This window comes from Scyliorhinus torazame, chromosome 23 (genome assembly GCF_047496885.1).
Source record: "Scyliorhinus torazame isolate Kashiwa2021f chromosome 23, sScyTor2.1, whole genome shotgun sequence".
NCBI lineage: Eukaryota > Metazoa > Chordata > Chondrichthyes > Carcharhiniformes > Scyliorhinidae > Scyliorhinus > Scyliorhinus torazame.
In genome coordinates, this window is record NC_092729.1 from 83,963,454 (window position 1) to 83,979,321 (window position 15,868).

At 57.9% G+C, this 15,868-nt stretch overlaps 1 protein-coding gene across 1 annotated transcript in view; it reads right to left on the bottom strand.

Moving 5' to 3' along the window:
• Positions 1 to 10,495: 10,495 nt before the first annotated feature.
• Positions 10,496 to 15,868, bottom strand: part of sphk2 (sphingosine kinase 2) — a 35,297-nt gene continuing 29,924 nt past the window's right edge. The window contains exons 4-5 of the mRNA XM_072489222.1: positions 14,136 to 14,269; positions 10,496 to 10,583 (exon numbers count right to left, since the gene is read on the bottom strand). Coding sequence (XP_072345323.1) covers positions 10,496 to 10,583; positions 14,136 to 14,269 — 222 coding nt within the window. The remainder of the gene's footprint in view (positions 10,584 to 14,135; positions 14,270 to 15,868) is intronic.

The window sequence follows — 15,868 nt, forward strand, 5'->3', positions numbered from 1 at the left end:
CCCACACTCCCACTCCCCACTCCCACACTCCCCACACTCCCCACTCCCCACTCCCACACTCCCCACACCCACACTCCCCACTCTCCCCACTCCCCCACTCCCACCCACTCCCACACCCCACCCCCACCCCCACTCCCACCTCCCACACCCCCACACCCACACTCCCCCCACTCCCCACACACCCACACTCCCACACACCCCACACCCACACACTCCCCCACTCCCACACTCCCCACTCCCCACCTCCCCACCCACTCCCACCCCCCACACTCCCCCACCCCCCACTCCCACACCCCACCCCCACACTCCCACACCCCCCCACCCCCACACCCCCACACCCCCCCACTCCCACACACCCACCACACTCCCCACCCCCCACCTCCCACACCCCCACACTCCCACACCCCCCCACTCCCACACTCCCTCACTCCCCACACTCCCACACCCCACACTCCCCCACTCCCCACACACCCACACTCCCACACCCCCACTCCCCCACTCCCACACTCCCCACTCCCACTCCCACTCCCACCCACACCCACACTCCCACACACCCACACCCCCCCCACTCCCACACCCCCACACCCCACTCCCCCACCCCACACTCCCCCACTCCCACACTCCCACACCCACACTCCCCACTCCCACACTCCCACACCCACACTCCCACACCCCCACACCCCCACTCCCACACTCCCACACCCCCCACACCCCCACTCCCACACCCCCACCCCACACCCCACACCCCCACACCCCCCACCACTCCCACACCCCACACCCCCCACCCCCCCACACTCCCACACCCCACACTCCCCACACCCCACCCACACCCCACACTCCCACACCCCCACACCCCCACACCCCACTCCCACACCCCACACCACACCCCCACCCCACCCCCACACCCCCCACACCCACACTCCCCACTCCCACACCCACACTCCCACACCCCCCACCCCCACACCCCACACCCCCCCACACCCCCACTCCCACACTCCCACACCCCCACCCCCCACCCCCACACCCCACCCCCCCACTCCCCCACCCCACACTCCCACACTCCCCACCCCACACTCCCACACCCCCACTCCCACACCCCCCCACCCCCCACCCCCCCCCACCCCACACTCCCCACACCCCCACACCCCCACTCCCCACCCCCACACTCCCCACACCCACACCCCCACACCCACCCCACCCCCCCACACCCCCACACCCACACTCCCACCCCCACCCCACACTCCCACACCCACACCCCACACCCACACTCCCCACCCCACACCCCACCCCCACACTCCCACACCCACACCCACACTCCCCACTCCCACACCCCCACACTCCCACACCCACACTCCCACACCCACACCCCACACCCACCCCCACACTCCCACACCCCACACACCCACACTCCCACACCCACACCCCACACTCCCACACACCCCCACTCCCACCCCCACACTCCCACACCCACACTCCCACACTCCCACACCCCACCCCACCCCCACCCCCACCCACACTCCCACCCCCCACCCCCACCCACACTCCCACACCCACCCCCACACTCCCACACTCCCACACCCACACCCCCACACTCCCACACCCACACCCACACACCCCCACACTCCCACCCACCCACCACTCCCACACCCCCACACCCCACACCCCCACACCCCCCCACCCCCACACCCCCACACCCCCACACCCCCACCACCCCCACACCCACACCCACACCCCACACCCCCACACCCCACACCCACACCACACCCCCACACCCACACTCCCACCACCCCACCCCACACCCCCACCCACACCCCCCCCACACCACACCCCCACACCCACCCCCCACACCCACACTCCCACACCCACACCCCCACACTCCCACTCCACCCCACCCCACACTCCCACACCCCCCACCCACCCCCACACCCCCCCCACCCCCCCACACCCACCCCCACCCCCCACACCCCCCACCCACACCCCCACCCCACACCCCACCCCCCCCACACCCACACTCCCACACTCCCACACCCACACTCCCACACTCCCACACCCACACCCCCACACCCACACCCCCACACCCCCACACTCCCACCCACACTCCCACACCCACACTCCCACACACCCCACACCCCCCCACACCCCACCCCACACCCACTCCCACCCACACTCCCACCCACTCCCACACCCACACTCACACCCCCACACTCACACCCCCACACTCACACACACCCACACCCACACCCACACTCCCACTCCCACACCCCCACCCCCCACACCCCCACCCACACCCCACACACCCCACCCCACACCCACACCCCACACCCCCACACCCACACTCCCACACTCCCACACCCCCACCCCACACTCCCCACACTCACACTCCCACACCCCCACACTCCCACACCCACCCCCACACCCCCACACTCCCACTCCCACACTCCCACACTCCCACACCCCCACCCACACTCCCACACCCACACCCACACTCCCACACCCCACACTCCCACTCCCACACCCACACCCCCACACACACTCCCACACCCACACTCCCACACCCACACCCCCACACCCCCCCACACCCCACACCCACACTCCCACACTCCCACACCCCCACTCCCACACTCCCACTCCCACACTCCCACACCCACACTCCCACTCCCCACACTCCCACACCCACACTCCCACACCCACACTCCCACACACCCCCACACTCCCACCCACCCACACTCCCACACCCCCACACTCCCACACCCCCACACTCCCACACTTCCACACTCCCACACCCACACTCACACCCCCACACTCCCACTCCCACTCCCACACCCACACTCCCACACCCCCACCCACACTCCCTCCCACACTCCCACACCCACACTCCCACACCCACACTCCCACACCCACACTCCCACACACACACCCCCACACTCCCACTCCCACTCCCACACTCCCACACCCCCACCCACACTCCCTCCCACCCTCCCACACTCCCACCCCCCACACCCCCACACCCACACTCCCACACCCACACTCCCACACTCCCACCCCCACACACCCACACTCCCCACACCCCACACCCACCCACACCCACTCCCACACCCACACTCCCACACCCCCACACTCCCACCCACACTCCCACACCCCCACACTCCCACCCACACTCCCACACTCCCACCATCCCACACCACACCCCCACACTCCCACACACCCACACTCCCTCCCACACTCCCACTCCCACACCCACTCCCACCCGCACTCCCACACACTCCCACACCCACCCCCACACTCACACCCCCACACTCCCACCCCCACACCCACACTCACACACACCCACACTCCCCACTCCCACACTCCCACACTCCCCACTCCCACACCCACACCCACCCCCCCACCCCCACACCCCCACCCCCACACACCCACACCCACACTCCCACACCCACACTCCCACACCCACACTCCCACACCCCCACACCCACACTCCCACACCCACACTCCCACTCCCAGTCCCACACTCACACTCACACTCACACTCCCACACTCCCACACCCACTCCCACACCCCCACACTCCCACACCCCCCACCCACACTCCCACACCCACTCCCACACCCCCACACACACTCCCACACCCACACTCCCACACCCACACTCCCACACCCACACCCCCACACCCACACCCCCACACCCACACCCCCACTCCCACACCCCCACTCCCACACCCACACTCCCACACCCACCCTCCCACTCCCAGTCCCACACTCACACTCACACTCACACCCCCACACTCCCACACCCACTCCCACACCCCCACACTCCCACACCCCCACCCACACCCCCACACCCACGCCCACACCCCCCACACACACCCCACACCCCACACTCCCACACCCACACTCCCACACCCACACCCCCACACCCCACCCACACCCCCACACCCACACCCCCACTCCCCACACCCCCACTCCCACACCCACACTCCCACACCCACACTCCCACTCCCACACTCCCACACCCACACACCCACTCCCACACACTCCCACACCCACACTCCCACACCCACTCCCACTCCCACACTCCCACACCCACACTCCCACACCCACACTCCCACACCCACACACCCACACTCCCACACCCACTCCCACACACTCCCACACTCCCACACCCACACTCACACCCCACACCCCCACTCCCACACCCCCACTCCCACACACCCCACACCCACACCCCCACACACCCACTCCCACACTCCCACACTCCCACACCCACACCCCCACTCCCACACTCCCACACCCACACTCCCACACCCACACTCCCACACCCACACTCCCACACCCACACTCCCACACCCACACTCCCACTCCCACACTCCCAACTCCCACTCTCCCACTCCCACACTCCCACTCCCACACTCCCACTCCCACACTCCCAACTCCCACACTCCCACTCCCACACTCCCACACCCCCACACTCCCACACTCCCACTCCCACTCCCACACTCCCACTCCCACACCCACACTCCCACACCCACACTCCCACACCCACACTCCCACTCTCCCACTCCCACACTCCCACACCCACACTCCCACACCCACACTCCCACACCCACACTCCCACACCCACACTCCCACTCTCCCACTCCCACACTCCCACACCCACACTCCCACACCCACTCCCACACTCCCACACCCACACCCCTCCCGCACTCCCACACCCACACCCCCACTCCCACACACCCCACTCCCACACTCCCACACCCCCACTCCCACACCCACACTCCCATACCCCCACACCCACACTCCCACACCCACACCCACACTCCCACACCCACACTCCCACACCCACACTCCCACACCCACTCCCACACTCCCACACCCACACCCCTCCCGCACTCCCACACCCACACCCCCACTCCCACACACCCCACTCCCACACTCCCACACCCCCACTCCCACACCCACACTCCCATACCCCCACACCCACACTCCCACACCCCCACACCCACACCCCCACTCCCACACCCACACTCCCACACCCACACACCCACTCCCACACTCCCACACTCCCACACTCCCACACTCCCACACCCCCACTCCCACACACCCCACTCCCACACTCCCACACTCCCACACCCACACTCCCACTCCCACACTCCCACACCCCCACACCCACACTCCCACACCCACACACCCACTCCCACACCCACACCCCCACACCCACTCCCACACCCACTCCCACACCCACACACCCACTCCCACACCCCCACACTCCCACACTCCCACACCCCCACTCCCACACACCCCACTCCCACACTCCCACTCCCACACCCCCACTCCCACACTCCCACACCCACACCCACACTCCCACTCCCACACCCCCACACTCCCACACCCACTCCCACACACCCACACTCCCACAACCACACTCACTCCCCCACACCCACACTCCCACACCCACTGCCCCACACCCACTCCCCCACACCCACTCCCCCACACCCACACTCCCACATACTCCCACACCCACACCCACACTCCCACACCCACACTCCCCCACCCACACTCCCACATCCCCAAACTCCCCAACCCACACTCCCCAAAACCACACTCCCAAAACACACAAAATGGCGGGCGAAACCTCCTCAGTTATGAAATGGTATATCTGTCTGAAGTCATCTCATCACACCCCAATATAATCCGAATTGGTTTGGGTTCGACGCAAACACATTTGATTCGATGACAAGCCGTCCATTTTCAAGGTGCAACATTAGTTGTAATTGTTTCATGTTCGAATACTTCTGCATGTAATGGAATGCGATAATCTGCTATTTTCTTTACCAGCAAAAACTGGTCTTCTGCTGCCTTCGCTGTTATCTGCATTGTGAACAATGGTGCCCTTCATATTACAAGTATCGTGTCAAACTGTCTTGCAACTGTGCTGTTTTAATCGATGATGGAATTATGCTGTTTTGTGTCTCTGTATGTTCAGAGAGGACCTGAGGTTATAAGTGAATTTAAAATGGGTATTTAAAACTGGGGCCTAATATTTATGCTTAAACAGCTATCTGTTACCAATATTAGGCGTATTAGAAATACCCAGCTTCTACCCGTGCTCCGGGGCAGCACGGTAGCATTGTGGATAGCACAATTGCTTCACAGCTCCAGGGTCCCAGGTTCGATTCCCCGTGGGTCACTGTCTGTGCGGAGTCTGCACGTCCTCCCCGTGTCTGCGTGGGTTTCCTCCGGGTGCTCCGGTTTCCTCCCACAGTCCAAAGATGTGCAGGTTAGGTGGATTGGCTGTGTTAAATTGTCCCTTAGTGTCCAAAGATGTGCAGGTTAGGTGGATTGGCCGTGTTAAATTGTCCCTTGGTGTCCAAAGATGTACAGGTTAGGTGGACTGGCCGTGTTAAATTGTCCCTTAGTGTCCAAAGATGTGCAGGTTAGGTGGATTGGCCGTGTTAAATTGTCTCTTAGTGTCCAAAGATGTACAGGTTAGGTGGATTGGCCGTGCTAAATTGTCCCTTAGTGTCCAAACATGTGCAGGTTAGGTGGATTGGCCTTGATAAATTGCCCCTGAGTGTCCAAAATTGTCCTTAGTGTTGGGTGGGGTTGCTGGGTTATGGGGATAGGGTGGGGGTGTGGGCTTGGGTAGGGTGCTCTTTCCAAGAGCCGGTGCAGACTCGATGGGCCGAATGGCCTCCTTCTGCACTGTAAATTCTACGATACTACACTCTCCACGTCCACTCTATCCAGGCCTCGCAGTATCCTGTAAGTTTCAATAAGATCCCCCCCTCATCCTTCTAAACCCCCAACGAGTACAGACCCAAGAGTCCTCGACTGTTCCTCGCGCGGCGAGCTCCTCGTCCCGGGGATCGTTCTTGTGAACCTCCCTCTGGACCCCTTTCCGAGGCCCCGGCCCGTCCTCCCTTCGAGACGGGGCCCGAAACGGCTCGCGGTACTCCGAATGGGGCCTGAGCGGAGCCTGGGAGGTACATCCCCGGGTCTTGGATTCCAGCCCCGTCGACGTGAATGCTGAGTTTGTCCAAGTCCTTGTTCAGCCCCCTTTCTTCCTCAATACTACCTGTCCCTCTCGAGATCTTTGTATCAGGGCTGGGGCTAAATCGCCAGCTTTGAAAGCAGACCAAGGCAGGCCAGCAGCACGGTTCGATTCCCGTACCGGCCTCCCCGAACCAGGCGCCGGAATGTGGCGACTAGGGGCTTTTCACAGTAACTTCATTTGAAGCCTACTTGCGACAATAAGCCATTTTCATTGCATTTCACCATCTGCCTTCATTAATGTATATTGTGAAAAGTTGTGGTCCCAGCACAGACCCCTGAGGCACGCCACTAGTCTCCGGCTGCCATCCTGAAAAAAGACCCCTGTATCCCCCACTCTCTGCCTTCTGCAAGTCAGCCAATCCTCTCTCCATGCCAGGATCTTAGCCTGAACACCACGGGCTCTGAACTTATTTAACAGTCTCCTATGTCGCACCTTGTCAAAATGTGGAAATCTAAATAGATTACGTCCGCTGGGTTCTCCTGTGTCACTGACCTCATTGAGCAGAAAGTGTACTGGACGCAGTCATGTATGGTGTCAGCTGGGGGGGCGGGGGGAGCATTTTGCTGACAGCGATCTTAACTCAGTCCGATTTGAGGTCGTTACGGGAATGGACAAGGATTGGGGCCTGAGATCAAGGTTCAGGAAGCGGACACTTTGAGGTAAACCCATGACAGAACAGTGGGGCGCCTTGGAGGAGGGAATGGGGAGGGCACAGGGCCGACGTGTTCCAATCACGATAAACAGGGGGGGGAGCAACAAATCCAGTGAACCCTGGATATCGAGGGGGATACGTCGTCGGGTCAGGAGAAAAAGGGAGGCTTGCGGCAAATATCGAGGGCTTAAAACAGCAGAGGCTCCAGAACACAGGACAAAGAAATGGACAGCACAGGAACAGGCCCTTCGGCCCTCCAAGCCCGTGCCGACCACGCCGACCGACTAAACTACAATCTTCTACACTTCCTGGGTCCGTATCCCTCTATTCCCATCCTATTCATGTATTTGTCAAGATGCCCCTTAAATGTCCCTATCGTCCCTGCTTCCACTACCTCCTCCGGTAGCGAGTTCCAGGTACCCACTACCCTCTGCGTAAAAAAACTTGCCTCGTACATCTCCTCTAAACCTTGCCCCTCGCACCTTAAACCTATGCCCCCTAGTAATTGACCCCTCTACCCTGGGGAAAAGCCTCTGACTATCCACTCTGTCTATGCCCCTCATAATTTTGTAGACCTCTATCAGGTCTCCCCTCAACCTCCGTCGTTCCAGAGAGAACAAACCGAGTTTATTCAACCGCTCCTCATAGCTAATGCCCTCCATACCAGGCAACATTCTGGTAAATCTCTTCTGCTCCCTCTCTAAAGCCTCCACATCCTTCTGGTAGTGTGGCGACCAGAATTGAACACTATACTCCAAGTGTGGCCTAACCGAGGTTCTATACAGCTGCAACATGACTTGCCGATTCTTATACTCAAAGACCCGGCCAATTGGGTACTCTAAAAAATTTTTTTTTAAAAAAACATGGTTTTGTCAAAGGAAGGTCATGTCTCATAGAATCATAGAATTTACAGTGCAGAAGGAGGCCATTCGGCCCATCGAGTCTGCGCCGGCTCTTGGAAAGAGCACCCTACCCAAGGGCAACACTTCCACCATATCCCCATAACCCAGTAACCCCACCCAGCACTAAGGGCAATTTTGGACACTAAGGGACAATTTAACACGGCCAATCCACCTAACCTGCACATCTTTGGACACTAAGGGACAATTTAACACGACCAATCCACCTAACCTGTATATCTTTGGACACTAAGGGGCAATTTAACACGGCCAATCCACCTAACCTGTACATCTTTGGACACTAAGAGACAATTTAACACGGCCAATCCACCTAACCTGTATATCTTTGGACACTAAGGGGCAATTTAACATGGCCAATCCACCTAACCTGTACATCTTTGGACACGAAGGGACAATTTAACACGGCCAATCCACCTAACCTGTACATCTTTGGACATTAAGGGACAATTTAGCACGGCCAATCCACCTAACCTGCACATCTTTGGACACGAAGGGACAATTTAACACGGCCAATCCACCTAACCTGCACATCTTTGGACACTAAGGGACAATTTAACACGACCAATCCACCTAACCTGTACATCTTTGGACACTAAGGGACAATTTAGCACGGCCAATCCACCTAACCTGTACATCTTTGGACACAAAGGGACAATTTAACACGGCCAATCCACCTAACCTGCACATCGTTGGACACTAAGGGACAATTTAACACGGCCAATCCACCTAACCTGCACATCTTCGGACTGTGGGAGGAAACCGGAGCCCCCGGAGGAAACCCACGCACACACACGGGGAGGACGTGCAGACTCCGCACAGACAGTGACCCAAGGCCGGGTATCGAACCTGGGACCCTGGATCTGTAAAGCAACTGTGCTATCCACAATGCTACCCACGTCTGACCAACTTGATTGAACGTTTCGAAGAGGCGACCGGGTGTGTAGCTGAGGACAACGCAGTTGGCGCCGTCTACCTGGAATTCAGCAAGGCTTTTGGTGAGGTTCCACATGAGAGGCTGATGGTGAAGGGACCCAGGGAGATTTGGCAAATTGGATCCAGAATTGGCTGAGTGGCAGGAAACAGAGGCTGATGGTCGAGGGGTGCTTTCCTGATTGGAAGCCCGTGTCCAGTGGGGTCCGGCAGGGATTGGCATTGGGGCCCCTGCCGTTTACGGTTTATATAAACGATTTCAATATGAATTGGGTTGATCAGTAAGCTTGCGGTGATACAAACATTGGTGGGGTGGTAGATCGTGAGGGGCGGGGGGGGGGATAGCCTTCGATCGCAGGAGGATATTGACGGGCTGGTTAAGTGGGCTGACCAGAGGCAAATGCAGTTCATTTGTGATAAGTGTGAGGTGACGCACTGGAACAGGACAAACAAGGCAAGGGGAAATAGGCGAGAAACGGCAGCACCCTGGGAAGCACCGAGGACCTTGCCCGTGAGCGAACGTGCGTGCGAGATTCTGAGTGAGCGGGTGTGCACGAGTGAGTGTGCCCGAGCATGCGTGTGGGCAAGTGGGTGGGTGCGCGCAAGCCGGTGTGTGCGTTGGTGTCACGGGGGGGGGGGGGGGTCCCTTTCAAGAAATGTTTTTGTCTTATCGCATAGCTTCAGTGGGTGGGCGGAGCTGGGCTGTGGCTCGGAGTTTTACTCGCACTGTGAGTTTGACCTGGTTTTGTATTGCACAGGTTGGAAAGAGGGGCTGTTTAGCACAGGGCTAAATCGCTAGCTTTTGAAAGCAGACCAAGGCAGGCCAGCAGCACGGTTCGATTCCCGTAACAGCCTCCCCGAACCAGGCGCCGGAATGTGGCGACTAGGGGCTTTTCACAGTAACTTCATTCGAAGCCTACTTGTGACAATAAGTGATTTTCATGTTCAAGAAGTGTCTCTCTCCAGCTCCAGTTGAAAAGCTGCTACCAGATTGCTTGATAACTTAAAAGTGAAAACTGTTTTCTGAAAGGAACTGTTTTGGGAAGGACACAAGGGGGAGCCATACGAAGTCTGAAAGACAGTAAGAGTGCTGTGTGGTGGGCCGCACCTTTGAAAAGGGGGTACTGGTTTATGGGATCTTGTTGCTAAATTGGAACAGTTAAAGGGGAGAATTTATTAAGGGTTATATATAGAGTACTGTAGCTGTGTGGGGATTTATGTCCACACCTTTGAAAAGGGGACACTGGTTTATGGGATCTTGTTGCTAAATTGGAACAGTTAAAGGGGAGAATTTATTAAGGGTTATATATTGAGTACTGTAGCTGTGTGGGGATTTATGTCCACACCTTTGAAAAGGGGACACTGGTTTATGGGATCTTGTTGCTAAATTGGAACAGTTAAAGGGGAGAATTTATTAAGGGTTATATATAGAGTACTGTAGCTGTGTGGGGATTTATGTCCACACCTTTGAAAAGGGGACACTGGTTTATGGGATCTTGTTGCTAAATTCGAACAGTTAAAGGGGAGAATTTATTAAGGGTTATATATGGAGTACTGTAGCTGTGTGGGGATTTATGTCCACACCTTTGAAAAGGGGACACTGGTTTATGGGATCTTGTTGCTAAATTGGAACAGTTAAAGGGGAGAATTTATTAAGGGTTATATATTGAGTACTGTAGCTGTGTGGGGATTTATGTCCACACCTTTGAAAAGGGGACACTGGTTTATGGGATCTTGTTGCTAAATTGGAACAGTTAAAGGGGAGAATTTATTAAGGGTTATATATAGAGTACTGTGGCTGTGTGGGGATTTATGTCCACACCTTTGAAAAGGGGACACTGGTTTATGGGATCTTGTTGCTAAATCGGAACAGTTAAAGGGGAGAATTTATTAAGGGTTATATATTGTGTACTGTAGCTGTGTGGGGATTTATGTCCACACCTTTGAAAAGGGGACACTGGTTTATGGGATCTTGTTGCTAAATTGGAACAGTTAAAGGGGAGAATTTATTAAGGGTTATATATAGAGTACTGTAGCTGTGTGGGGCACTGATGTTGGTAGTTGATAAAAATGCTTACTGGTGTGTTTATGAAGATGTGAACTATATTCGTACATACGCAGATCATACAGTGCAGAAGGAGGCTGTTCGGCCCACTTAAGCCCTCACTTCCACTCTATCCACGTAACCCAGTAACCCCTCCTAAGCTTTTTGGTCACTCAATTTATCATGGCCAATCCACCCAAACCTGCCCGTCTTTGGACTGTGGGAGGAAACCGGAGCCCCCGGAGGAAACCCACGCAGACACGGGGAGAACGTGCAGACTCCGCACAGACAGTGACCCAGCGGAGAATCGAACCTGGGACCCTGGAGCTGTGAAGCAACAGTGCTAACCACTCTGCTACCGTGCCGCTTTTGAGTTCAGCGACGAAGAACTTTGTTGAGTTACACCTGAAGGGGAGGCCCCTAGTGAGCCTCGTAACCAAAATCGACAAACGGTTGTGGGTCAGGTGAACTCCACAACGGTTTGAGTGTGTGTGTGGGTGAGCGAGCGAGCGTGCACGAGTGTGTGTGTGTGTGTGCACGTGTGAGCGAGCGTGCACGAGTGTGTGTGGGTGAGCGTTCATGAGTGTGTGTGTGTGTGTGTGTGTGAGCGAGCATGCACGAGAGTGTGTGTGTGTGCACGTGTGAGCGAGCATGCACGAGAGTGTGTGTGTGAGCGAGCATGCACGAGTGTGTGTGTGTGTCTGAGCGAGCATGCACGTGTGTGTGTGTGTGTGTGTGTGTGTGTGTGTGTGTGAGCGCGTGCGAGCGTGCACGAGAGTGTGTGTGTGGAGCGAGCATGCACGAGTGTGTGGGTGAGCGAGCGATCGCGCACGTGAGTGTGTGTGTGTGTGCGCGTGTGTGTGTGGAGCGAGCATGCACGAGAGTGAGTGTGTGTGTGTGAGCGAGCATGCACGAGAGAGTGTGTGTGTGTGTGTGTGTGTGTGTGTGTGTGAGCGAGCATGCACGAGTGTGTGTGTGAGCGAGCGAGCGTTCACGAGAGTGTGTGTGTGGAGCGAGCATGCACGAGTGTGTGGGTCAGCGAGCGATCGCGCACGAGTGTGTGAGCGCGAGCACGCACGAGAGTGTGTGGGTGAGCGAGCGAGCGTGCACGAGTGTGTGGGTGAGCGAGCACGAGAGTGTGTGTGGGTGAGCGAGCGAGCATGCACGAGAGTGTGTGTGGGTGAGCGAGCGAGCGTGCACGAGAGTGTGTGTGGGTGAGCGAGCGAGCGTGCACGGGAGTGTGTGTGGGTGAGCGAGCGAGGGTGCACGAGTGTGTGTGGGTGAGCAAGCGAGCGTGTACGAGAGTGTGTGTGGGTGAGCGAGCGTGTATGAGAGTGTGTGTGGGTGAGCGAGCGAGCAAGCACGAGAGTGTCTGTGGGTGAGTGAGCGAGCGTGCACGAGAGTGTGTGTGGGGGAGCGAGCGAGCGTGCACGAGAGTGTGTGTGGGTAAGCGAGCGAGCGTGCACGAGAGTGTGTGTGGGTGAGCGAGCGAGCGTGCACGAGAGTGTGTGTGGGTGAGCGAGCGAGCGTGTATGAGTGTGTGTGGGTGAGCGAGCGTGCACGAGAGTGTGTGTGGGTGAGCGAGCGAGCGTGCACGAGAGTGTGTGTGGGTGAGCGAGCGAGCGTGCACGAGAGTGTGTGTGGGTGAGCGAGCGAGCCTGCACGAGAGTGTGTGTGGGTGAGCGAGCGAGCCTGCACGAGAGTGTGTGTGGGTGAGCGAGCGAGCCTGCACGAGAGTGTGTGTGGGTGAGCGAGCGAGCGTGCACGAGAGTGTGTGAGCGAGCGAGCGTGCACGAGAGTGTGTGTGGGTGAGCGAGCGAGCGTGCACGAGAGTGTGCGTGGGTGAGTGAGCGAGCGTGCACGAGAGTGTGTGGGTGAGTGAGCGAGCGTGCACGAGAGTGTGTGTGGGTGAGCGAGCGAGCGTGCACGAGAGTGTGTGTGGGTGAGCGAGCGAGCGTGCACGAGAGTGTGTGTGGGTGAGCGAGCATGCACGAGAGTGTGTGGGTGAGCGAGCGAGCGTGTATTAGAGTGTGTGTGGGTGAGCGAGCGAGCGAGCACGAGAGTGTGTGTGGGTGAGCGAGCGAACGTGCACGAGAGTGTGTGTGGGTGAGCGAGCGAGCAAGCACGAGAGTGTGTGTGGGTGAGCGAGCGAACGTGCACGAGAGTGTGTGTGGGTGAGCGAGCGAGCGAGCACGAGAGTGTGTGTGGGTGAGAGAGCGAGCGTGCACGAGAGTGTGTGTGGGTGAGCGAGCGAGCGAGCACGAGAGTGTGTGTGGGTGAGAGAGCGAGCGAGCACGAGAGTGTGTGTGGGTGAGAGAGCGAGCGTGCACGAGAGTGTGTGTGGGTGAGAGAGCGAGCGTGCACGAGAGTGTGTGTGGGTGAGAGAGCGAGCGAGCACGGGAGTGTGTGTGGGTGAGCGAGCGAGCGAGCACGAGAGTGTGTGTGGGTGAGAGAGCGAGCGTGCACGAGAGTGTATGTGGGTGAGCGAGCGAGCGAGCACGAGAGTGTGTGTGGGTGAGCGAGTCAGATTCTAGGTCACACGTTGCCACATCTCCATACCCGGCATTGTGATTAATGGCGGCAGCGACGGCATTCCCAGACCCTGCCGGGAGAATCCCAACCGGCATCTGAATCGCCTCCTCCCAATCCGGACGCTCCATCAACCCATTGATAACCTGCAACAGGAGACAAATCACATTGATAACCCCGTGCTGTACCTGTCCTGGGAGTGTCTGATGGGGACAGTGTCGAGGGAGCTTTACTCTGTATCTCACCCCGTGCTGTACCTGTCCTGGGAGTGTCTGATGGGGACAGTGTCGAGGGAGCTTTACTCTGTATCTCACCCCGTGCTGTACCTGTCCTGGGAGTGTTTGATGGGGACAGTGTAGAGGGATCTTTACTCTGTATCTAACCCCGTGCTGTACCTGTCCTGGGTGTGTTTGATGGGGACAGTGTAGAGGGAGCTTTACTCTGTATCTAACCCCGTGCTGTACCTGTCCTGGGAGTGTTTGATGGGGACAGTGTAGAGAGAGCTTTACTCTGTATCTAACCCCGTGCTGTACCTGTCCTGGGTGTGTTTGATGGGGACAGTGTAGAGGGAGCTTTACTCTGTATCTAACCCCGTGCTGTACCTGTCCTGGGAGTGTTTGATGGGGACAGTGTAGAGGGAGCTTTACTCTGTATCTAACCCCATGCTGTACCTGTCCTGGGAGTGTTTGATGGAGACAGTGTAGAGGGAGCTTTACTCTGTATCTAACCCTGTGCTGTACCTGTCCTGGGAGTGTTTGATGGGGACAGTGTCGAGGGAGCTTTACTCTGTATCTAACCCCGTGCTGTACCTGTCCTGGGAGTGTTTGTTGGGGACAGTGTAGAGAGAGCTTTACTCTGTATCTAACCCCGTGCTGTACCTGTCCTGGGAGTGTTTGATGGGGACAGTGTAGAGGGAGCTTTACTCTGTATCTAACCCCGTGCTGTACCTGTCCTGGGAGTGTTTGATGGGGACAGTGTAGAGGGAGCTTTACTCTGAATCTAACCCCGTGCTGTACCTGTCCTGGGAGTGTTTGATGGAGACAGTGTAGAGGGAGCTTTACTCTGTATCTAACCCCGTGCTGTACCTGTCCTGGGAGTGTTTGATGGGGACAGTGTAGAGGGAGCTTTACTCTGTATCTAACCCCGTGCTGTACCTGTCCTGGGAGTGTTTGGTGGGGACAGTGTAGAGGGAGCTTTACTCTGTATCTAACCCTGTGCTGTACCTGTCCTGGGAGTGTTTGGTGGGGACAGTGTAGAGGGAGCTTTACTCTGTATCTAACCCTGTGCTGTACCTGTCCTGGGAGTGTTTGATGGGGACAGTGTAGAGGGAGCTTTACTCTGTATCTAACACCGTGCTGTACCTGTCCTGGGAGTGTTGGATCGGGACAGTGTCGAGGGAGCTTTACTCTGTATCTAACCCCGTGCTGTACCTGTCCTGGGAGTGTTTGATGGGGACAGTGTAGAGGGAGCTTTACTCTGAATCTAACCCCGTGCTGTACCTGTCCTGGGAGTGTTTGATGGAGACAGTGTAGAGGGAGCTTTACTCTGTATCTAACCCCGTGCTGTACCTGTCCTGGGAGTGTTTGATGGGGACAGTGTAGAGGGAGCTTTACTCTGTATCTAACCCCGTGCTGTACCTGTCCTGGGAGTGTTTGATGGGGACAGTGTAGAGGGAGCTTTACTCTGTATCTAACACCGTGCTGTACCTGTCCTGGGAGTGTTTGATCGGGACAGTGTCGAGGGAG